The following is a 25,641-nucleotide window of genomic DNA, read 5'->3' on the forward strand; positions in this document are numbered from 1 at the left end:
GTTCTAGCATCCAGTGAATACTACCTTACACAACATTACAGCTGAAATGTGTGGCAAAAATGGCAATTTTCTTTTTTTTTTCTTTTTTTTTTAACCAAATCGAATATAACATAACCAGTAAAATATTTTACACATGCACAAAGACAGCTCTAATCAGCGTTGCCTGATGTTCAATGCAAAATGAAGATAAAAACAAAAGACTGTAGGAAATCAAATCATCTTTTTGTCCAAAAATCAGACATTATGAAACAATTTCATTTTCATCAGGCCAATCAGACAGTGAGATTTTTGCATTCCAAACAGGGATAGAGAAAGAGAAAAATAACATTCACAAACCAATTATTGTGATTTTGTTAAGTGCTCATTTACACGAACATTGATAATATAAACCTAGAAGAATAAAAGTCCAACTCACAAGGTACAAAATAAGAATGGAAAAAAAAAAAATTATTGTACATAAATAAAACTAAAATGTGAGAAAATATTTTTTAAATTATAAAATTTTTGTCAAACTGTAAACAGTAGGTATTGAAAAAATGAGGTCCATCGGGGTATTTGGAGAACCTGTGTATAGGTCTATGTTAGGCCTTTTCCACTGCAGGAAATCAGTGATTTGAAATTGAACTTGTAGCCACTCAGAGTTTTGCTTTTGCAGAACTGACCACATTAGCCCCAAAGATTCCAGTGGTTGAGGGTACGGGAAACTCCTGCTTGTGGGCTGTTAAATCTCTGCAGTGGAAAAGAACTGTGTGTGTGAGAGAGAAAGAGAGAGAGTGTGTGAGACACAGAGAGAGAGAGAGAGAGAGAGAGAGAGTGTGTGAGGTACAGTCCAGGTGGGACCAAACCATGAAAGGGGGCTTAGGTGTCCTGAGCATTGGCACAGCACCCCCCAGGGCCCACTGGACTGACGGAATGAGGTATATCATCAAACCCAAAAACAAAATCTCAGCAGAAGAAGTAAAAAGCCCAGCAGGCCCCATAGCGGGGAGTCCAGCCACCCGTTAAGAACCGAGGTGATATTAGGAAACATTAGAAACCTCAGCAGGACAAAAATCTAGACTGAAGAAAAGAAGAGGTTCGCTGTTTTTACCCAAACTAGAGTCCAAGTCCCTGGATGACACTTTATTTAACCAGACGTCACAAACCGTTTCCAAATCCACCAGCCCTGTTTTTATCACAACATGATCAGTTCACTAACTAAACCACCAGGAATGTCAAAAGTAATCTTGAACAGTTCTTACAACAACTTCTTTAGCCTTTACAAAGTTCTCCCTAAATGCCACTGTTTATCTTGTCAGAGGTACAAAATTCAGGCAAAATTTAAATCTGTCATTCAGATCAGGCCAACAAATAACTTTCTGCACCACAATCTCTGAGTGTAAAACACACTGGAAAGCCCTCAGGTGACTTTCAAAGTCCATTGCATTGGCCAAACTCTGTGCAGCAACACGAAAAAACTTTGCAACCAAAAGTTGTCTATCAGGTACAATTGACAGTTTCACAGAAAACTGCAAAATAGATCTTTGTAGTCTCTCTAGTTTGACTCACTTTGTTCCATCATAGCTGTACAGTTCTGCAAGTTTAATCACACAACGTCCAGCTGCCCTCTGCCATAATCCTGCCTTTACACGCAGAGAGAGGCTTACTAGGTTTTCCCTGAAACATAAGAACTGAAGGCAGATCTGTCACATTCGTCTCGTGTGTAACTTTGTTGGTGGCAGAGTGACAAAACTCAAGTTAGCACTTAAATCATATGGATACCTGAACATGGCTTTCTGTAACTGCAGTGTTTTAATTAAACCATTCTATCTTATGAAGGATTGTGGAGGCTTAAAACACCATTTAGGCCAAAACACTGTTTTGTGCACTTGTATGTAAGTTGTAAGAGGTTAGCTTGGTGTGTAGGTCATCATCGGTGCTTTGTAGCCACACAATACGAAATGCCTGCATTGGTGCTTGGCACAGAGCGAAAGCCGCGTCACCTGATGCAAGTCAGAGAGAAGAAAGACGTAGTGGTCCTGAACTGAGAAGATTGACATTCATACTTAAATATTTAGAAACTAGAAAACACAGAAGAGACACCAAAAGACAGAAAACGGAAATAATCCCATGAGTAGAACACAAAATAACCAAACTCCGAGGGCGTAAAAAAAAAATTTAAAAAAATGCTTCCGGTCATTTTAGATTTCATGGGTAGTTCATCTTTATTGGAGCAAGCTAATGGAAATAAACCATATTTAAGGTTGATCACTGCTAGGCCTCGGTGTAGATTAAGTACCTGAATAAAAGTGAGAGCAGTGTTGTCAAAGGGTCCCTGAGGGTGTCTGGGTAATGTAATTGGGGTCTGTAAGGTGCCCAGTAAAAGGTGTCTTTTTGTACAGACAGCCAGGTTACGTGACAGCCAGGTCAGAGATGCAATTTTTCAAACTTGTACGCTGTTCCATTGATTTAGCATAAGAGCAGGTAGATTCATGTTTCTAAAATACAGCTCGGTGGCTAAAATGCTGAACAACAGAGGAAACATTTTAAAAAGAGCAAAGTTCGCACAATTTCTTACACAGTCACACTCATACACACTTTTTGTTTTTCAACTTTACACAAAGGGGAATTATGTCATATTCAAAACATCAGAATCCAAAAAACGCACTTTATATCAGTCAGCCTCTTCAAATAAAAGGACTGATAGAGGGGTATATACACCAGCATGCAAAAATATTGAGAGGGTTCTCGAAACCTTCACTGCTCCGTGCATTGTTTGAGGGAGATGCATTTTTGGACAGCTTCACTGTCTGTGGGGTTCTGTGGAGAACCTGAACAGGATCAACAACTCCTGCCCCCAGTTTCCTTCCTTTGAAACAGTCTTTTCTTTTCTAGGCATTAAAAACACACAAACAGCTCCTTCATTATACAGCTCCACCTCGCCTGTTAAAAGAAAAACAAAAATGACAGGCAAGGGTTGATGGGTAAAGCAGTCCTATATACACAACTGTCCTGAAGAAGAAACCCCCCCCCAACCACACCCAAATCTCCCTCAGTGTGGCCTCCCCCCCCGACCCCCACCCCCTTTTATAGAATCAGGCTTGAAAAGACTACAACTACACAAAATCCTAGTTCAACGACTACTTCAAAAAAAACAAAAAAAACCAAAGAAAATTTCAAGGTGACCTGCCCCTTAGCCCTATGCTACATCATGGGGAAGTGAGCAGGAACAGAATAAGAAAACAAACACCAAAAGCAACAGAGTGGGAGTATACTGCACTGGACTTCTGTATTGTTTCCCTGAATCATCAACGGAAAAGGCTCATCCTCTTCCTTTTCAAGATAGAAGTATGTGACATTAGAGAATTTTTTTATATACATATGCATTTGTGTTTGTGTGTGTGTAGGGCTTGTATAGGTAATATCTATGTGCACATATAGAGTATTTCTTATTCTTAAATATGTATAGTTAAATTAGAGGTTAGTTTGTGGTTTTTGTTTTTTTTTTTACATTCAGTTCAAACAACGATAAAGAGTAGATAAGTCGATAAGGAGGTATGCAAAAGGTGGGGACTGGTTTCAAGTGTTGCACATATTGGCCTTCATTCTTTCAGCGAACCCACTTAGAATTAAAAGATGGGAAGATTTTTTTCTTATTTTGATGGAACCCCGTCTTTTGCGGGGGGTTTCAAAGAGTATCTCCTGTGAATGTTCCCAAGCCGTTCAGAAAATGCTATGCTATGTATCAAAACGCCTTCAAAACTACCTCCTGTCCGCCTTTTAACTGAGGAATGCAAGGTGGGCTGCGAAACGTTTTGACACCAAGATTCTTGGCGACTTAAAGGACAGAACACATAAGGAAATAAAACCAAAGTGGTATAAAATGCTATGGAACCTCCACTGGGCGCTTTGAACTCCATGACAAAGGAAGCAAGAGGGTAAAAATAAAGACAAAACACATGAGATGGAAGTGCCCAGAGATGAGTGCTGATAGACAGGATCTCACAATATGTGGAGGTTGTCAAGGTTACATGGATTTCTTTTCTGAGGTATTCTGTGTTGTTTTTTTATCTTTACATTTTTGCACACCAAGAAATACCAAGATGGAAAACTGAAAGAACACTCAGCGTTACTTTCCCAAATGCCGATACAGTCAAAGCGCTTTTTGTCTGTTTTTAAGAGCAGCTTTCCTTAATTTTGACATTCGGAAAGGCAACAGTCCAAGTCTTGTAAGTTAACGTCCAGAGGACCAACAAGGTGGACCATTACGTGAGCTCCACACGAGCCTCCCCTGCTAAGTTCTTCATATTTATTTACAATCCTTGCTGTTTATAAAGCACTGAAAAAGTATTTGGCTAAAAATATTGTACAGAATCAGTCAAAAACTTAGAACAAAAGGCTTCTTAAATACCCTTTTAAATGAGGTGTTCCACAGAAGGGTTTCTGAATAGTTTCTGTTTTGGCAGTAGGAATCTTCTGCATGACATTTAATCTTCTATGCCGTCAGACAGAATATTTATCTCACCTGCCAAAGTTCCTGGCTGAGGACTAAACTCAAGATATCTACTTGCCGAGTGCAAGTCTGTCTGACCTGACTATCGATCGTGCTCATGAGCCAGTGTTGCTCCCCAGCTCCACTATTAATACACCGACTGGTGTGGGTATCTGCATGTAGTGTAGACTTTTCAACCGAAAGGTAACAGAGAAGATAATGATCATCAAAGACGCCGAAAGTCGATTTCAAATGACGCCATAACTCGAAAGACATCAAAAAGCAGCTACAGGAGGATCACAGCAATGTACTTTTAGCATAACACAACTCCACTCATTAGCTGATTTTTTTTTTCCTTTGTTTTAAACTTTTCTGCACAACACAAACCGAAAGTTAAGCTCGTTACCCTGAAACATCAACACAACAGATCAGAGACATCATACAACATTAATGGCCAAAGCTTTAGAATATTCTTTTTTTTTTTTTTTTTTTTTTGGAGAGGTTATGAAAATTTCACCAAAGCTGAAATATGAACAGCAAAACATACTGTGTACATGTAGTTAGTGTTTTTGTCTGAAAACGGATGCCAATATTGCAGAGTATAATGATTCTCCCCCCCCCCCCCCCCACCCCCACAAAACTTAAAATCTAAAGCCCTCTTGAAGAAAAACACCGTCTGCAGGTTTCTCATCAATGGGGAGTTTGGCAAAGCCTCTGTGAAAAGATAAAGAAAAGTGCTGAGGGAAGACTGTGTTTAGATGCCTCTGGATTGTGGCTACAACCAAGAGGCAATAAAGTTTTTTAAAAAGGGCCAATGAGACGTGGACCCACAACTGCCCACTAACAGCCCGTGTTTATCGTGATAAATAAGGGCTCGTCAGTCCTGCGCTGCTCACGCTTCAATGACCAAGGATGGTGTTAAAGGACCCAGGTGAGGGCACAGGGAAGGGAGGGGCTTCTTTAAAGAAAGTGACAATCAAATCAAACATTTACTAGCAGAAGGTATGTGTGACCCTACTCTGCTACCTACAACACTGTCAATGTGCATTTCCCACTTTTGAGTGATAGGACAATCAAGACCTGACACATTTCTGAGAGGGAAAAAAAAAGAAAAGAGGGGATCACAATGGTCAGCAAGCAATCAGAGAGATACTGTCTCCAAGATACGCAACTGGAAGGTCTGACAAATCATCAAACTAACTTTTTGTGGCATTAACTCTCATCAAAACTCTTCTAAACCTGTCAGCTTGAAGTCAGAGGTCTGTAAGGCCAAGGAATACTATTAAATACTTGCAATAGTACCTTAATGGCAAAAATGAAGCACATTAGAACTGCTAGTCTTTGCAACAAGATGGAATTAGCTCTGTTATATGGTCCAAAATGAAGCCAAAGCCTTTGTGCACAAGTGTAAGGGCAGCAGATACACGAGTGTTAGCAGGGCTGAATGTGAGTTCAGAGCAACAGGGACCAGCTGGTCCATGTACATGTAGGTGGCTCTAAAGTGCCAGACACACCTCCAAATGGTAACAATGCTGCAAGATTGTCATGGTAACATACAAGGGTCCCTCATAAAATTGTATTTTGACTACATTTCCTTCACGCAGCCATGGTTTTTATTCTTTACATTTCTGCCCGTCTTTGTCTCTAATCGACGTGGTAGTTTTTAATTGTGTACGAAAGTAACGTGTGTCGGTGAAGTGAATCTGTATTGTTCCATTAAATGCTTGTTGTTTAACAGTGGCGTGGGGGTGGGGGTGGGGGTGGGGGTGGGGAAGGCCGACCTTCAGCGGCCTTTATTCTTTTCTACTTCACTTTGATTTCGTCCTCACACTCCCATCCACCTCCTCAGACCGCCGTGTCTATCTGATGGTCTTTCTAGTTGCCATCTGTAAGGAGGCTTTCTGACGAGGCGGAGGGGTGAGATGCACGCCAGCACCGCGGGCTTGTTGGAGGCGAGAACAGCCAGTGTGAGAAAATGTCTGCCTGAAAGCCTTTCACATTGCAACATAATCACGGGGGGGGGCTGGGAATTTAAGCCGACAAATTTGACCTGAATCTTACGTGACATTTTGCTTGGACGTATAAGTGTGTTGTTATCGGGCAGGTACATTATACGTGATTTAGAGACCAACCCCTAAAGATAAGATCTGAGAATGTGATTTTTGAGTTGAGTATTCAGAGGGTGCACTTGATTTTACTGATCAAGGAACCACAAATGTCACCTCCTGGCAGCACCATGACAATGAATTTGAACCAGAAGTTTAATGTGATCTGTGTAATAAATTAATGAGCTAGGATGGAAATTTGGAAATCAACTAACACGGAGTTCTCCAACCTTTTAAGAGCTGTAATGTTGACATATATGCTCCAAGGCATTAAGTTTTCACAAGACAACTTATCTTTGCAGCACTTCTTTATACTCCAGGTGGAGATTTAGCATGTTTTTTTTATCTGATTAGCTCTAAACTATGACACCCCTGCTGAACTTGTTCAAATTCTACAAGTCTCTTTTGTTCATCGCTGCATCAGCATCATTCCAGAGGAGTGTCTGGCCTTTCAGATCTACACCATGCTTTCCTTTCAAAGCCACGCTAAGCTTGTCCTGTCTTCACAAATGCTTTGACATTTACAACACTTGGCATTGCAACCTATGATAGAGATGCACATTTTAACAGATCTGTTAGCACCAGCTTGACAGAAGTCTGGAGGGGAAAAACAACAGCATGGCAGAGCTTGTATGTTGTTGTTTTTTAACTGCACTCAAAAGAGAATAGATCTCGTTGCAAGAAGAGTCATTCTTGGATATGTAGTTAAAGGAAAAATATAAAACATTTCTAGCACTAGGACTAAACCAAATCTTGAACTACTCACTAAGAAAAAGTTGGTATCAGACTAGGACTAATAAAGAAGTTATTAAGCACTAGTGATAGTGCTGGGAGATATGGACAAAAATATTATAATTTTAAAATTTACCAATATTAGTAACTGTTGCTATTTTAAATGTTTTTTTTAAAACACATAATAGAGTATGTGAAGTTATGTCACACCCTGTTGTGAGGTTTACAGTCTGTGTGCCCGTGTACAGTGGTTACTGCATGTTCTTTGTTGGGCGAAAAAGTTGTTTAAATCAATAGGGAGAGATGAGGAGATCCTACCATGAGAAATCCATACATTATTTATAAAAACTAATAAGGATAAATACATTAACAGTTTTTCAGTGGCTCAAAATCTGCTAATTTACAAGCTGACAAGCCGCCACAGTACATTTAGATTTGAAAAGATAAGGTGTCACTCCTCCGACCTACTATGAGAGCAACACTGACCCACCATGGTGATGGTTTTTAGACTCCAGTCAGTAAATCAAAACGCAGCCTCCAAGGGGAGGGACCCTCACAACATGGTGTAACATGGTGCGACATCAACTTTACATTCTCTGTGTTTATCATTGACATCAGCAACTGATGATGTCACAACCGAGGGAGGCCAATGGTATCTACAGGTTTGTTTTCAAAAACGATGCGCCTTAATTTTCTCTGTAGGCTCTATAGTCTTTAGGTCCTTTGTTCTTTTAAGCACAAATTGAACAATTTATCTAAATTAACTATCATAATAGAGGAATTTTTTATATCAATAATAATAATTACAATACAAAACAATAACAATATTTAGAGATTTGTCATCCAGCTGGTGATGTTCTTTGCATTCCTGTGTGTGTGTGTGTGTGTGTGTGTGTGTGTGTGTGTGTGTGTGTGTGTGTGTGTGTGTGTGTTTCTTTAGCTTGTGGTCAGATACTGTGGCTCCAAAACAAAAGATGGGAACAATGTTTCTGTCATATTTAAGTTTTTAAACTAAACCTCTACATTTAATTATGACAAACTGTTCAGTTATAATTAAAAAAAACTACAGTTTTGTAAAATACTTCTAAATTAAATGAAATACTAAATGTGAGTAGGATAATTAAATCAGAAATGTGTTTCTTTGAGCAGCCAGTCCCTTTTCCATGTCTGTGTCAGATCTGTGTTTTTTGGTTTTCTACAGCCAAGCAAAATCAAATGCAGTCTGAGCTTCCAAATAATTCCACATATGTTTCCGCACACAGTAGAATAGAACAGGTTCATGCCTACTGTAGATTCTGGGGTTGTAAGGGGAATTCTGGGAACTGTAGACATTCATTGACAGCTGCAGAAACAGTGGCAGTTTGGTGGCAAAGACTTAAAAGGAGAGAATTTACAACAAAATAACTACAGGAATGCACAGAACATCACAGACTCATGACGTGTAACAGAACCACTGAAGGGAGCGTTTTGTTCCTTTGACAAAAAGATGGGTAAGTTGACTTCAAAAAAAAAAGAGAGAGAAGTCTTTGTTGAAAGCAAGAAACAAAGGTCATTTTCACAGAGGCATTGCCTGCAGTGTGCCAGATCAAAATCAGCCAGCAGTGCTGATGTTCAGCAGGCTGTGGACAAAACACACCCACCTGCTTCTAAAAGAGACATGGCAGAGTCCCAGCTTCATAATTATACATATAACCCACCCACACAAAGTGTGGCTACCTGATCTGCAGGGAGGGTGTGTGTTGTAGGTACGTCATGTCTCTAAATGTGTGTGTGTGTGTGTGTGTGTGTGTGCATGTTCTGATCTTCCATGGCTGTATGTGCTAGAGAGAATACAGCATTGTATTCACAGAAACCTGGCTTTTGGCTTTTAAACAATTTCTCTTTTCTTTTTTTGTATCAAAGAAAGAAAAAGAAGATATAGAATAACAACAGTACGAATGACAACAAGGAACTACAATTATTCAAAAACTGCTTCTGTCAGTTACATCTAAAAATCTGGAAACAAGCTGTACTAAAAATCCTGACTCTTCATTGTGTGTGTTTCTAATTTACAATCAGCTGCTTTGAAGTGACCGGACCTGAGGTATAAGTGACCAGATATGCAGCGTGACAGTAAAAGAAACAAAAGAAACCTCTTCGCAGAGAGGAGCATGGCAATCATATACATTGTGGTTCTTTCTGTCCTGGTAGCCTGCGGCAGCATCATGCACCACTTTCAAACAAAATGGCACATAATGTGGCGTCTATGAAATGAGGTTACAGTAGTTGCTGTTTAACTTTTTTTTTTTTTCCTTTTATCGTATTTTTTGACAGTCACTCAGAAAGAAAGAAAAAAACATCAAATAAAAACACGAAAAGCAGAAGTGAAATCACTTGGCTTACCTTGAGATGCAAAAACTGTAAAATAAATATATATATATTATGAGTGTATATTGTTTTTCATTTCCATCATATAAAAAAGGTACATTTTCCTGTGTGTGGGTCTTTTTTTGGAATGCAGTATAGCAGGTTTTTGATCAAATAAACGGTCTAAATGTTTCATTTTAAAAACAGCATATAAAGGTAGGTTAACTTGTCCACCTGTCCCCCAATCTCCCCACTGGGTCTCTGGGTATATGCAATAAAAAAAATAATTAAAAAAAGCAAAAGGAAAGACAATCCCATTGTCAAGTTTCAGCCTGGAGTCATGTTACACATAAAACAAAACTATAAACTACAAAAAAAGAAAAGAAACTCAGAACAATAAGACCTGCTTCTTTCTCAGACCAGGGTGGGCCCAACCTTACTCACTGCCTCCAGGGTGAAACTGGACCGAATCCAAAAGTGTTTTCATCATAAGAGGAAGAATTGAGAGGACTTTAGCCCCCCACCCCAAACCATGTCAAGCCACTCCCAACCAGAAATGGCAGTATAATCTCTGTGGGTCTATTTCTCAATCTCTTGCTCATACTTTAAAGTTACGTTGTTGCAAAAACTAAAATACCTGAAAAGAGCTAGGGTGGCAAATATTGGTCAGTCAGATGTTTGTAGCCTCCCTCCTCACTTTGCATGAGGGTGGCAAACTAGGAAAGAAAAACTAACAAATACAACCACAAAAGAAACCGGAGGATACTGTATTTTCCAGAGTATTGTCTGTCCTTTGTCTAGGTTCCCATGTAACGAATACATATGTATGAGGCACAGAAAAAAGTCATTCTGAGAATGAGGTATAGTACTTGGTCTCTGATGACCAAGCTTATATGTAAATTAGTGTTTATGTATAATATATATGTATATAATTACATCTGGTACAGGTAGTTTGTGCCATTTTCCGACTGACAAATATTGCTGCCCATCTCGTTGGATTGATCCTGAGACATTTACAGTACTGAAGGCTACTGTTGCCCGCGTCAGAGAACAACTGTTTTCAATGCAAGCAGCGTAAAGTAAAAGACTAAAATCAACAGTCTTAAAAATGAATGGACAGTGCCATCTTTTTTTGCAGATCAATCTTTGAGATATTCACGTCCGTTCACTACATTCATTTTGTGAGTATTGATGAGAATGAATAAATAAATATGTACTGCTCCTAAAAGTATTATATACTATGCAATTTTTTTAAAACTGCGGTGAGCCTCAGTAGCAAGGAGGAGGACTTTTTCGGACAGGGGGATCCGTTAACCACGTCATTACTTCAATCCATCCATCAGTAGAACCCAGGAAATAGAATACAAAATGACAGAAGTATACCTTAAATGGCATGCACCTCAAGATAGGATCAGGCTGAAAATGGGTCTTTCTTGATAAATGATGTGGGAGAAAAATATGTAAATAAGTGAGAGAGTTTGTATAAATCACACAAAGATTGTTTGGCCCTTGAGGAACTCGCCTCAGAGGAATTTAGTCTAAGTGCTGCGGGAGTTTACACACGCTTAAACTATTTCCCAACTTCCTTATGGTTTATATACACTACACACTCAAATAAGGCAGATTGCCATGAGTTTGTTTTTTTTGTATGAAGAGGAAATAGGCACACTAAGTTGTGTTTTATCGCTGTCATTCACAGCTGGCTAATTGAGCAGCAATCATGACGTTTGCCATGAGGGGCCTTCGTAAGAAGTGCTTTGCTATCAATACTGAGGCTTTCACGCCCTTTAAACTATCTGATTAGTGCATTGTCCATTTTAGTGTCCAGCTCAGTGTGCGCAACAACCATTTAGACACTTCTAATGCTCGGCATTGTCAAAGTGTTGGACGCATTTCATGCATGATGACCCCTGGTAATATTGTTGTTTCAGGGGTCAGAGCTTTTCCCATTGGTCATGCATACATGCCAATCAGGCCAAGGGAGCTAAACCTTAAGGTAGATAACGAATAATCACAGGGGTAATTAGGATTGTATGCACCAAGTTTTTGATTCTGATTAATTCACAACTTAGTATGAGTTTGAGCACCTGTGGTTCAGGATTAATTGTGTTGAAATCCCCTCAACATAAAATATTTGATTGGTCAGACTCCAAAAACAGCCCAAAAAAAGCGGTGCATGCCATTTTTCTAAGATATGAATCAACGAAAAACATAATAAATAAATATAATGTACAGTACATTTCAAAAGGAGTGAATCATCATCATCATCATCATCATCATCATCTCATCCGAACAGAGACATACAGTTCTCATTAAAAATCTCACAGACTGGGTGAGCACCAAGCAGAGTTAGTGTTTACCACAGATCAAAAAAAAAAACATTTTGACATTTAAAAGCTTTTGTCATCACCTTCAATTTTTTTCCTGATGGAAAACACCAAAAGAGCATTTTTCTTTCCACCTGTGTCCTTTGAGGAATATCCTTTTTCTGCCTGTAAAATGTGACGGTTGTTGTTTTAATCCCTGGTACTTCGGCCGCAAAGGGAGGGAAATCGACGAGACAACACTACGCAAAACCCAATGTATTCAAGCGGTCAAACTTTTTTTTTTTCCTTTGTTTTTTTGTTGTTGTTGTATTTGTAGAGGTAATTAAGGGAAAAATAGTAGTTTGGGTCAAAGCTACAGCTTTTGTATGTCTTCACCCTAGAGCTTTTTGTCTTCCACCTTTCTGCCCTCTTCACTGCTTGTCGCTCCAGAAAAGAGCTACACTACATGCATAACCTCAAACAGCTTTCTTTCTCTTACTTTTGAAAAGTGCTATTTCAGAAGTTTAGCGCCATAAGATCAATACTCAAACTCAGTGTCCTTTTTTTTTTTTTTTTTTTTTTTAATGTTCTTTCTCATAATGCATTAGCAGAGCGGCCTGCTATGGCACTGCCATATTTACTCGCATGGCCCCTTTTCTCAGACCAAAGCAATGTCTTGTCTTCCTGTTTGTCTACAATAGGTCCAACAGGAAATTGCCATATCTCAAACCCACATCATCTGTCTCAGTTACCCTGAGTTAAAAATGAGGAGAAAAGAAATCATCCAGAATCATGGATTGACTTTGTCATTATAATATATTAAATTTGCTTGTCCTTTGCCTCTCTCAACTACCCATTCCCACTGCATATTGCCCACCCACCACCCTGAAATGAACAACCTCTATAAATGCACATTTTTGTAGTAAACTGCCTTAAAAACTGTTTTTTAAAGTTTAAGGGAACTTTATCAGCTAAACCATTTCTGCTTAGTTTGTTTACATAAGGAAAGTATCTGCAATGTGTTAACCGTTAACCAAGACCAGCTAAAATGTATTGGCATAGGCTGCTAAAGCCTTGTAGAGGAGCTAGATTATCAACTGGATAGCAGCAGAGTTTCACATTCTGATCCTAGAAGGCCCTGATCCAATAAAATATCCATGAGGGGATGAGCTCTTTTTGATGGCTCTGGCATTCCAGGATCAGCAGTGAAACCCTGATGAAGGTCCACGAGGTAGCACTCTGCCTTAAAAACAGCTGATTCGTTTTCAGATTACCCCTCAAAAACAGGGCAAAGAGGGCAAAAAGAGGTTTAAAGAGCTTCCTGGGTCTGAAAAGGGATCAGTGTATAGAGACGGTGTGCACCTCTGAGGTTGCGACTGGGCTTTAGAGACAGACCATTATAAGTGCATGATGCAAGGGCAACAATGCCGAGGTAACCTGGTCTGTAAGTGCCAGACCCAAAGTGTAGTGCAAAAGAAAGCAAAACGAATCAAATAAAAAGAGAAAGAATTTGATTATAGAAGTCAGTAGTGTCCACGAAACTCACAAACATGCATCCCTGAATGACTTTTGTGTGTCTTTTCTCGTTCAAAGAGGACGGACTTATGTTGCTTTCATCCGTACAGAGATTAGCAGAATATCTTAAGGAGGAAAGAAATTGTTTGCAGTTAAAGCGTCATGGCTACCTGGCAATAAGAGAATGGGTTTTGATTCCGAACCCTGGTGAGGAATATCAATGGTATGATTAAACTTTACAAATGGCTTCAAATGTAATAGACAGTTCACTTACCAATTTTTAGCTAGTACTCCGTGAAAGAGGGGAGCAATAAAGGGACAAATTTGTCAGTTTTTAAGAAGTTAATTTTCAGCCTTCCCCCAAATTGGAATGGTCCATATCCAATCTGCATTTATAAGCAGCAAATGTTCAGTGTATCAAGTTCAGAAAAGGGGGAGGGGGTTGTATTTTTGGGCTGGGGATTATCAGCATGCTTAAGGAAATTTCAATAATTGTCAAATGTATATCTGTCTTTATCTGCCTCTGTTAAGCCCCTGGATATAAAAGCTAAACAAATGCTTTTACAGCGTTGCTCAAGTGACGCTTGTTAAGAGCAATCCGATTAGCAGTTTCTCTCCAGTTTTACGAATCCTCCTTATATTATCCCTGCGTTTGTGCTCACCCAGATACTGCAAAGTAAATTGGCACAAATAAAGCCCCATCCATTTTCATATTACTTAAGTCATTTGACTGAGGTTTACATGTGTGAGTTGTTTTAGTCGATTGGTTTGAAATTGTCATCAAACTCTTCTTTTACATCGTCTTTGAGCCCAGCAGCTGCCAGCGGCGGGCCGTCGTCTCGGGGGGTTGCAATAGGTGTGTTTTCTGACTCTGTGGGAAAATCCTGGCCTCCTGCTTCCATCTTCATCATTAGCTTGAGCTTCTTCTTTGGGGGGTTCTTCAGGGTTCCCATACGCTCCTTGACCTTATATTCCAGGGTGCTGTGCGGGATCCCGTACATGTTCTGAGCCTTTGACACACTCATCTTCCCACTCATCACTACTGCAATGGCCTCCTCCAGGATCTCACTGTTATACTGACGATAACGGCCTCTCTTCTTCCTGGGCTGTTTGGAGTTTGGATCTCCTTCCACATCAGAGGTGGAATATGCTGGCCCTGTACTGGAGTGGTCCAAGTCAGAGCTCCAGTAGTCAGCTGCCCCATCCAGCAGGCTTCCCAGGCTTCCTCCTCGGCGGTTCTGCTTGGGCAAAATGGCTCTCAGCTTCCGGCTAAGCGTGTTTTCCCCATGGCCACCACCCCCAGCTCTCATGGCACCGTAACTGTACATCTCAGAGGCATGGGAGTCCCAGGAGAGATCCATTCCCCGTACTTGGGGTATCTTTAGGTCAACAGGAGGTGAGTGGCCTGGGTCTCTCTTGCCGTCATTCTGGTGGTGCTGTATCTTGGAGACCTGATTGTGGTGATGATGCAGGGAACTCTTCAAGGAGAAGGCTCCATGGTGGTGATTCTCCAGGAATGTAGGCAGGTCTTTGAGGTCGCTAAGGGCTCCACTTAGAGCTCCACTGGCCTGCTTTAGTTTGATCAGGCTGTCAAGGTGGGCCTTGCTTCCCCAGAAGGAGGAAGACCCCTTTTGGCCAAGCAAAGAGTGAGACTGGCCATGGTTGAGCAGGCCTGCTGACTCTAGATTAGCCAGTGAAAGAGCAGCAGGTTGACTTAGGAGATGCTTCTGGCTGAGGAGCTCTTCCTTGATACGCAGTGAGCGGGCCAATGGGGGCTTGAAAGAGTTGGAGCTGACATAGTTCTCCCTCATTCCATCCTGTAAGCCTCTCTGCAACAGGCCATCTTCGTCATCCACCTCTGGCAGGGTTTGTTCCACTTTGAGTGAAATTCTGGATCAAGAAAAACAAAAGACATTGAAGGATCAATGTTGGAGATCTTGTCATAGGACGTAAATGATTGTTGAGACCAGGGTTCGATGCATACTGCGTTTACTAATTCGCGCTCCAGTCTGTAATATGTTTCTCAGAGTAAAATATTAATCACTGTTTTTTTAGTATTTATTTGTTTGGCCCCGTCTGACAAGAGCCAGGAGGATTAAGTTGGTACCAAAAGCAGTTAACCAGTGTCAGTCAACCGTCAATTATAGATTCTAGACAGCAGGCCGATGTAAGTTGTGTCACTTCAGTGCTCTGCTTGCAGTTTGCATGTGAACATTTTTTTAAGCCAATCTTTCTTCATTCAGTAGTGTCGAAATGGGAACTGGGTCCCCCACAGTACTATGGTGGTCATTTGCAAGATGGAGGAAAAAAAGTTATACATAACTTATAACATGGAGTTTAAATTTTTACCAAGCAAAACATTTGAGAAACTTGCGCTGGTTAATGTTAAATGTCTGCTTATATTGCGCTTTTATCTGAAGAGCTTTACAATGTTGCTTGTCATCCACCCATTCACACACTCACACTCCGATATCTTTTAAACAGTATCTTTTTCACATGATGGATAAGCAAAGTTGACTTGACTAAGAAGTGTGTTTTCTTAGCAACAAGCATCTGCATCCTGCAAACCAATGCATTTTCAAATAGTGGAACCATCTCTGCTGCTGAAACATACGGTTACTCTACATGTGAAGTACTTTCAACTGAATCGCTGCAGCCAATGTTCCTAGAGCTAAGTAACTATAGCAACGGTGAAAAGAGTCTTTTGGAACAATTTTCCTTTAAGTTACTAATAACAGGAAATAAGATTGTCAAGTTAGTGAATGGCATTGGGGAAGATGAGTTTGAGGAAATTCTGTCTCCTTTTGGAGACATTTAATTGAGCTAAAGTCTGCAGTTAGAAGCAATTACAGTAAGTAGCTTTCTCAGGAAAGCTGATTTGTAATAAATGGGGAAACCTGGCTTTGTAGAGGCGAATGGAAACATGAATTCTCTATGTCATATATACACACGTGTAACCAGGTTTCTAATCAGCTTTCAACATCAGTGCATCTGCAGAGCTGCAGACAGGGCAAGCAACAGTGACAGGCTGAATCAAAGGAGAGATCGTTAACAAAGCAATGCCGCCTCGTGTCTAAATAAAAGTGCAAGGTTTAATTAAATTTAGTCTATGATGTTGTTTGTTCTCCATGTTGCAGAAATGAATGAATTATTACTCAATTGTCAGTTTATAAGAGATACCACAGTAAGTCTGTATGATCATTGTGGAGATGCTGCTGTTGAATTGGGTCGTACAGGTATGTGCTTCTGTACTTAAACGTTCACTGCTACAGATGTAGCAGATGTAGTAAAATAGATAATAAGTTAGTAGAACGCGACACAACTAAACAGTTTCAGACACTACAGCCTCCAAAATGATCATACAGGCGATTCAGCGGATATGAAATAGTTAAAAATTAACATTGTGAACTTCACAAAGGGACAATTTCATAGAGTGGACTGGTTTCAGCTACTCAACTGAGGGTGTATTTAATCAACTATAAATATAGTAAAGTAGTTTTATCAGATACACTTATTGCTGCTGCTCAATAATATATATATAAAAAATAAATTAATTCTACTTTGGTTCTAAATTTATTTAGTTTGGTCAATTCTAATTGTTTATTTTAAATTACTTGAAACAATTCAGATATTTCCTATAGGCATTAAGTTCATTTAAGCTGGACATATTTGTCTCATTTGTTATTAAATTGTATTTTATGTGACATAAAAAAGAAAGGGGAAAAAAAAAACAGTCAGCCTCCCTGCTCTCAAGATCAGGATCAGCCAAAGACAAATCTTAAAGATTGACCACTACTCTGTAATATAAAACTCTTAAAAGAGTGAGACCTCTTCTCTCTTTAGAACCTTCCAGTTTACATATTTATCTCATGTCAGTAAATCAAGAAAGCAAATTGTAGCTCCAAAACAGGACCTTCAGTAGCCTTTTTTAAGCATTTAGCTGTTAGACAACAAGTTGTGCCAAAGTCATTAAGCTATTAAGTAATCACACATTTTGTACATCGAATATTTGTAGTGCAATTATTCCCCCCCCCCATAAATGTAGCTTATTTTTTTGTATTTCTAAGGTTTTTTTTTGTATTGTTTATTTTCTTTGTTTTTGGTGTCTAAAGAGCTTTTAGGTTATAAAATTAATTTAATGTTTTAATCAAAAAATGTAATAATGTAAAAAAAGGAACTTTTTCCCAGGCTTTCATGCAAACGTGCTCAGAAAAGTAAGCAAGTCATTTGTTAGGCCCAAACTAAACCGCTGTGAGCTTTTGGGATTGACTGTCATAGATACATTTATATGGTTGGGGTGAAACTGCAAACTCCACCTTCTCTAGAGGTAAATGTTACATTACCTGTTCACTAGACACTTTCAGTGAGGCTCAGGGCTACTGGCCCTCAGGCAGAAGGTCAACACCTGTCCTAAAGGGGCTGTTTCCAATTTTGCTTTTAGTTCTTTTATGAAAGTCCTTCACAATGCCAGTGTTTACCACTGAGTCCTTGCTTGGGGTACATGTCAGAAGTATCTTTTTGCATTAAAAAAGGAAAAAATAAAGCTTGTGCTATTGTGTATGCTGAAGTGTTTACATTTGTGAAGCTGGGAATCTCAAACGGACACTTCACCTTCCTGAGAAACTAAATTCCTAGAATCACTGAATCATTAATGGAGAGCTCACCCCGTTCAGCTTGGTCAAAACCAATAGAACCACTTCAAAATTATAACTTTTTTCTTTCAATCCCTCAGGAAACACGCACAGTATATCGAGTGTGGCTGTGATTCAGTTGGTAGAGAGGTTGTCCACAACCCAATAAATCCCTGATTCAATGCCATTGGAGGATACAGCACATTGTATCAAACCTTATCCTTTCTGAACTACAGCACTCAAGTAGTCATGAAAATATAAGCCACAATTAGAACAGATTCTAATTTCTCCCTCAATGCAAGACTATAGACCATACAGATTATAATTGCTACTGAGAAAAACTTGACTTCAAGGCAGAGAGCACATTCGTCAATAAACAATTGGGCTACAACACTGAGAATCGTGCAGACGGACACAAAAAGAGAAAAACAATCCATGGAATTGACGCTAGCTCAGTTATTGATCAGCTGAGCAAAAACCAATAAATAAAAAGATGAAAGGTGGGAGGCTTTGACAGTGGTTGCTTGAAGACAACCATGGGGGACCATGGTATGTGTCCCCAAAATGTTGAGAAATTGAGGCAGAGCATGACCCTTTCAATACTCACACACTCGTCTATTCTTTTCATGTCTGCACGGCAATTACCAGTGGTTTGTTTCTGGCTTTTCTGGGACTTGTGTAATTGGATCATCAGTATCTAAACAACATCATTTTAAAGAAGAAAAGTCTTTATGGATTCTGTTCTAGCTAATTGAAACTACAGAGGTTGTTAGGAAGTGTCTTTACAGCCCTGTTGGGTTTATTCCTCACAAACAGCATCTTATCAGGTCACTATAGGAAGAAAAGGTTTTGTAGAAGTGGTAATTGTGCTTAATCAATTAACAAAGTTAAAGGATTTGTGGTCCTTTAGTTGTGGTGACCTTTAAACGCAACTGTGGTTGTAATTCATTTATAGCCCAACAGCAGCTTTGTTACTTAATTCTGAGTTCTGTGAAAGATTCATCTGTGTAATAAACTTATTTTTTTATTTTGTGCAAATTTTTTTGCACAAAATAAAAAAATAAGTTTATTTTTTTAAATATCGGTGGAAAAAACTTTGACTTTTTTGTAGAGGGAACCAGGAAGACGCTAACATCTGGGTTGGCCTACAAATAGGTGTCAGCCCTGCAGCACTTTATCATGCAGTAGAAGAAATGCAAATTTAGCACTAGGTTGTTGCCCTAGAAGCATGAAAAATACACAAACCTATTTAGTTGAACCTGAACAGTATCTGCAAACACCCACTGAGCAAATTTAAAGGATCTTTAGAAAAGCTCACACCAGTGTATTCAAAGTGACACAATTGATAAGTGATGGACAAATGGCAGTTGTTGTCTTACCCTTTGACGTCGGGCACAGGGGAGATGCCAGAGAAGGTTTTGAGGTTGGCTGTACTGTGGTTCTTCTTGGTGGAGAGGTCAAGGACACCATCTGAGGATATGAAAGTGCAGGAAAAAGATTAAAACACATAAGTCATATTCATAGCATTGCTATGAATATGGCTATCTTTAAATAATTAGTCAAGTAAAAAAATTATAATAGTATGGTAAAGCTTGAGGCTGTCTGTGTAAATTGCCTGTGAATTTTTCTTAGTTGATTTCTCTGACTTGTTGTTTTTTCCCCCCTCACTGACGTTTAAAGCAGGGAACAGCATTTAATCACACAAGTATGCTTCTGTAAAATTTAGATTAATTAGTTGCTACCCAACTTCAACAAGTATTCCGGCTGCCATCCGTTGCTTGACAAATCAAAGAGAATTCTTAAAACACACACACACACACAAAACGAATTCGTGAACATCACATACCGCACAGCCAAAATTGCAAAGCCAATAAAAAAAAAAAACTGTAAAAGTAATTTACAGTTGATCAGAGAACCAGTTTAGTCACGCAAAAGAAATCTGTTAATTGACTGTTGCAAGTTAATTCGCAGATGTTTGCTCAAAGATTTTCCTAGTAAAGCTATTGTTGGGAAATGTGTTTCACTCTACAATATACATAATTATACAATAAATTAGCTTTTTGTTCATATTTTAATGAGTAGTAAGGTTAAAAGTAGAGATTATTTATTCTGTGGGATCTATTTTAGCAGATTTATCCAGGAACATTTTTTTATCTCTTTAGACCCATTTGTCTCCTCTGATTTTACCTGACATGTTTTGACTATACAGCTATAATGTTTTAGATTGCGATCAACATTTGATTAATCTGAGCTGGAACAATGTTACCATGGCAACCATACCATATTCCAATTTAAATGCGACTATTACTCAGTTCACTAGATTCATACAGTAACTGTGTTACATTCGAGGCAGTTCACACTCCTCATCAGTCAGATATGCAAATGGATGATGTGATGTGTTTATAACATGAAATATTTGTAAAATTTACCTCCCTGGTGAGAGATAACTGCTGTCAATCTGTTGGTACTGTTAATTAATGAAATCACTTGGCAACTAAAACATGTTAACAGCTCTGCAACTGCTTGCGTGTGTGTGTCTGCATGTGAAAATTACTTCTGTGGTTAGATGACAAAAAAAAAATAAAAAATGAAATATTTTCTGTGCTTGAGAACAGGTGGACTCTCGGCGACACTTTAGAAAAAGAAGTCTAGTAAATATGGCAACATTGGTGAATATGTTTGTACAGGGGTAACTGGGGTCACCAGCCACACTTGGAGGATATTTACAGCATCATCCTGTCCCGGGACACAAAGCTGTGGAATGGGTTTAAACTGAACTGCTTTGTAAAAATAAAAGAGTATTTTTCACTTAAAATTGTGAGAGCAGAAATTTTTAATTGAACCCTCAGTGTATCTGACGACGTGTTGAGTAAAACAAATGAAAATCTCTTGTGTCTTATGGAAAAGTAGGGCAGATGTTACACACAGAAGTTCAGTGTATTCAGATGCATCCATAAAAACACTGGTGGTGTTTTGTTGTAGTGTAATTGGACAAGAAGGAAAATATTAACGGATAATTAGTTGAACAACAGCCACATTACAGCCCAGATGTCATACAACAATGATGACTTAATTCACGTGTACAGTGATGTGTACAGATGAACAGTGCACACACAAATCAAGAGTCTGTAACTAAAACCGTATGTGTGCACAGAAGTTTGGCTCAAAAATCAGTCTTAATCAGAAAGCACTTCACTCGCAAAATGTCCAGTGAAAGCAACCATCATAAATTATACATAAGGAGTCACACTAATGAGGTCCTTCTCTGAGCTAATGAGCGTCTATGTTAACATGCCTGTTTTCCCATAACACACTGCTGGTAGTAATAACTCCCTATATAACAGGCTCAAACAGTTTCCTCATCAACATGCAAATATATGCCACAAGAAATTCCCAATTCCAATCAGATCAAAACCGCAACTCATACAGTTTAGTCAGTTTGTGTTATGAGTTATAAGGTTTTCTTGAATGTGTGCAGACAGATACAAAGAAAAAAAAACATTTGCTCGTGCTCACGGACTGAAGTATGTCACAATTTCTAAAATAGACTGTGAAAGTTTGTCTAACGTGACAGGAAAACATGCTGCTTACTGTGGCGCATGGTGTTGTCATTATGTTCTCTGACTTATTTCATCATTTTATTGGTGTAGTCTTTACTCATCTAATGAACGGAGTTAGATTAGCATTAGTTGCATCAGTGTGAACATAAATCCAGGATCCACTCTCCTGGTAAATGTTTTGGTTGCCACCAGCTCCTGATGAGAAAGTTTGCCTGTTAAAACAGCAAACTGCTCCACTACAGGTTGAAGTCTTTTAATCTGAGTGTATCCATCGTTCACTTGCTTGCATCTTTCCCTTGCGTCTTGAGCCAGAATTACGCTTCTCGGTCGAAACCCACTCGGAAATTAAATGCAGGTTCTACAATTCACAACACTCGGGATCTGTAAAGGTAAACGTGCATTGCAACGATAAAATGAAACCTGATAAACTTTTTCCCCTCACGATTCTTGTGGTGGATGTTCTGCTGAGGTTTGGTTTTCACTAATCAAAGGGTTTGTGTCCTATGTAAAGTATAGTATGCTATCAAACCCAGCCTTTTTTAAAAAAATCTTTTTTTAATTTTCCTATAAGGAAACAAAAATAAGTTGAAATTCATATCTCAAAACACTCAAGTGGGAGGTTTGAGAGGTGTGAACGTTGAGGCCTCTGTGGTGTACAGTTACCCAGAATTCCCTTCCCTCTGCATATGTCTGGTCGGCTTAACATGACTCGATGGAGAAGTATAATTTAGCCTTTAGTTTGTCTCACTGAGGACACAAGGATGGATGCATGAAAGAAGCAGAAGAAATCCACATTTGGAGCATCATAAAACAAAACGATCCAGCAACAAAGGCCCAGGACTGTGCCACTAGAATCCTGCATCATTTTTGCAAAAAGAAAGACTTGCTGGAAGAAGATTCCAAAAAGCTGGTAGTAAAGTGGGTTCCTGGTCACACTGTTGCTGAGGGCTGGAAAAGCAAGCTGTGGCTGTGAGACTGCCGCGTGTTCGCTGATTGAAACACCAACCACCTGCTGGTTTAGTTTGATTAACCAGAGACTGAACCCTGATCTACATTTCAGTGCTGAGCATGGTGCTGTAAATGATGATGGTGTTTAAATAATCTGTGCATGAGTGGAATCTGTTTGTGTCGAATGTGAGCGTGTGTGTGTGTGTGTGTGTGTGTGTGTGCGTGCAGTCTGTTGACAGTCTCAAGGTTATACAAGTTTTGTAAAGCTTAGGATTCTCTTAGTTTATTAACTGCTTTGAAAGAATGCGATTCAAGAAGAAAGATGCAACTGTAATTGCGGACAACGAAAGAGTTTCAAAAATCCCTTTTTTGGTCCTTTTTCAACTCTGCTGCCCTTTTATAACATGTACAGTGGACCTGAAGCAGGCAATCAGCTGAACAACTGGATTTCTCAAATGTGAAAAAATTTAAACCACCACAAAAAAGGTGATTCCTTTAAATACATAGTGTACACACACACACACACACACACTCTTTTGTTGCCTCACAGCAAAAAAACTGTCACTACTGCAATAAAAGTAATAGCACCTGAGATTATTAGTTAAGGCAAATCACGTGAACAAGGTTATAAAAGAACATGCAGGTGCAGGGGCTCCATTAATGCACAAGGTGAAGGTGAGGTGTCACTAAGAAAGCAAGTTTGGAAACCCGAATATGGAATTACCTGATGATCCCAGGTCTTAAGCTTGTCAGGAGAAGAATCTACCACCATTTTAGAGAAGAAACGTACATCCCCTTGGCTTGAATCCAATAGCAAAACCTCTGCAGTACTTATTATTGTTATTTGAAATCTGTAGTCACCAAAATGCATCACCAGATGTCACGTGATCATTGCTCCAAACACGTCTTCACACTAGTAGTCAACTAGCTGTTTAGCTTGAACATGCTGTTTTGGGCAGGATTGCGTTCGGATCAATGTCTCACTGCAAAGAAATCCTTCAGAGTTCTTTTGGGACCAGACCAAGGCCACACGGTGTAAAATGTACACTGTCAACTGAAAATGAGCAGTCAACTTGCTGTTAGTTAAAACATGCTAATTTGGGACAATTCAAGGCTGGATCCCAAACAGATTCTCCATGGTTGTTTTGGTCGGCACCTCAGTGCCACAAATACCCAAGTTTAACCAGATTAATGACGTAGCTTTGAAAATGGCTTCAAATCATCTCTACAGACTAATATCATTTTTGCCCAGGGGAATCAAATATATAATAATCAATTGGGTTTGGCTAAAAGAAACTAAAATTGTATTTGAAGGTTTTTTTGTTACTTAATATTTCAACGGCCAGGGCTCCAGGTTGGCCCTTGGTGACTAGGCAGGGCCACATCCTGGATTGGAATTCGATTCCCGCAGCCTTCTGTATTCCAACCTGATGCTCTAGCTATTGAGCCACCAGGCCCCCACTTTTGTTACTGTAAATGCACTTAATTAATATGTTGTGTTAGACTCATCTCGGTCATGTTTTGGTTGGTCAATCCTCCGGGGAATTTTTAATTTATAACACCATGTGATGCTATGTAACAAAAACTGTGTGTTGTTGCTCTCACCCTGCTGGCTGGGCTCCGGGTCGACCTGGTTCTTTTTGACAGTGAGGTCCAGCGGGCTGTCCTGGTCGGCCATGAGAAGCTTGCTGAGGACGGGATTCTGTGCAGTGGCAGCAGCAGTACCTCCTGCTCCACCATTACTGGCTCCTGTACCGTTGCTGCTGATGGTGCATGAAGGAGCTGAGGCAGCAGCTGTGGCGGCAGCAGAGGTGGGGCTGAGGCTGGGTCTTGGGGTCAGAGATGGAGAGGAAGAGGCAGACGACTGAGGAGAGCTTGGTGCAGGCAGGAGCCTGGGCGGGGAACAGGGGGCCTGGGCCAGAGACACCGCTCTCGGCAGGCTTTGGTCCTTCATGGTGCCGTTGGGCAGGGGTGGGTCGTCCTGAGTAGTTTTTGAGGTATATTCAGCAGCGAATTGGCGGACCATTCGCTGCATGATCTTACGAGCCACTAGAGGAATGTGAGGGTCTGAGAAACTTGGGAGGTCTGCGGAGAAACAAAACAGCAGAGCAAACATGTCAGCCTCTCTGCTCGAGGAATTTTTTCATTCATTGCCATGTCCAACGGCATATTTATCCGATTTTATCCTGGAAATGTAATCCTGATGCTTATCTGAAATAATCCAAAAATCACTCAGAGGCAGCACTTAATCCTGCCTATTGACCATGATATCAGTGTGTACAGAAGATCTTTTCCGCTGGAGCTTCCATAGATTTTCCTAAATGGTCCAAAGAGTATTTTTTCGTTTTCAATCTCACACTGTAACTTTTTAAAATCCTCCTCATTTTTATACGTCTGGACAAATAGTGATCTCATAACCTAAGCCGAAGTTCACCAGTAACTGTGTTAGCCAAGTAGCTGCACAAATCCGTTCTGAAGCTAAAATGCCACTGTCCAATTCAATGTCGCATTTGAATTACATGCACAGAATCTTCACGATTGTGGCATTTTATAGGCTGAGTACTTAATCAAAAACATTATCAAAGTAATTCTGTACATCATTGGTGTACTGGTACTTAACCAGTGTGTACTAGCAAACACAGATAAACCAAACTTTCCATTATCCCCCAGCCGACAAAACCAACCCACATCAAACACGTCATTGATCTCAGCGGTTACTGTGTTGAGCTAAACAGTGACGGTTACAATCATTTGATATTGCTGAATTAATCTGCCATTGTCCCACATAAGTCAAGTGCACTTATCTCTACTGAGTCAAACCCTAAGTCCTCCAAACGTACATTATCTTATCTTATCTTATAAAATCTTATCTTGACACTATGTTGAAATAATTGAAAAATCCCATATTTTTGCAAATGATTCTGCCTGTTGAGCAAAGATAAAGCAACATAATACTGTTGAGCGGGTACATGCTGCCAATTTCCAACGTGCCTCAAACATCTGCTTTCCCAACACGCTTCCTGTTTT

General features: G+C 39.7%; 1 protein-coding gene across 4 annotated transcripts in view; it reads right to left on the minus strand.

The window, feature by feature from the left end:
* Window positions 1–4,941: 4,941 nt before the first annotated feature.
* The window catches only part of lcor (ligand dependent nuclear receptor corepressor), a 69,306-nt gene continuing 48,606 nt past the window's right edge, over window positions 4,942–25,641 (minus strand). For 3 of the 4 annotated variants that reach the window (XM_067498057.1, XM_067498059.1, XM_067498058.1), the window contains 3 exons: window positions 24,220–24,699; window positions 19,486–19,576; window positions 4,942–15,365 (listed from right to left, as the gene is read on the minus strand). In XM_067498057.1, coding sequence (XP_067354158.1) covers window positions 14,231–15,365; window positions 19,486–19,576; window positions 24,220–24,699 — 1,706 coding nt within the window. In that variant the 3' untranslated portion in view covers window positions 4,942–14,230. The remainder of the gene's footprint in view (window positions 15,366–19,485; window positions 19,577–24,219; window positions 24,700–25,641) is intronic. The other variant, XM_067498060.1, reaches the window with a different exon arrangement.

The sequence above is a fragment of the Channa argus genome, chromosome 3 (assembly GCF_033026475.1).
Source record: "Channa argus isolate prfri chromosome 3, Channa argus male v1.0, whole genome shotgun sequence".
In the NCBI taxonomy this organism is placed as follows: Eukaryota; Metazoa; Chordata; class Actinopteri; order Anabantiformes; family Channidae; genus Channa; species Channa argus.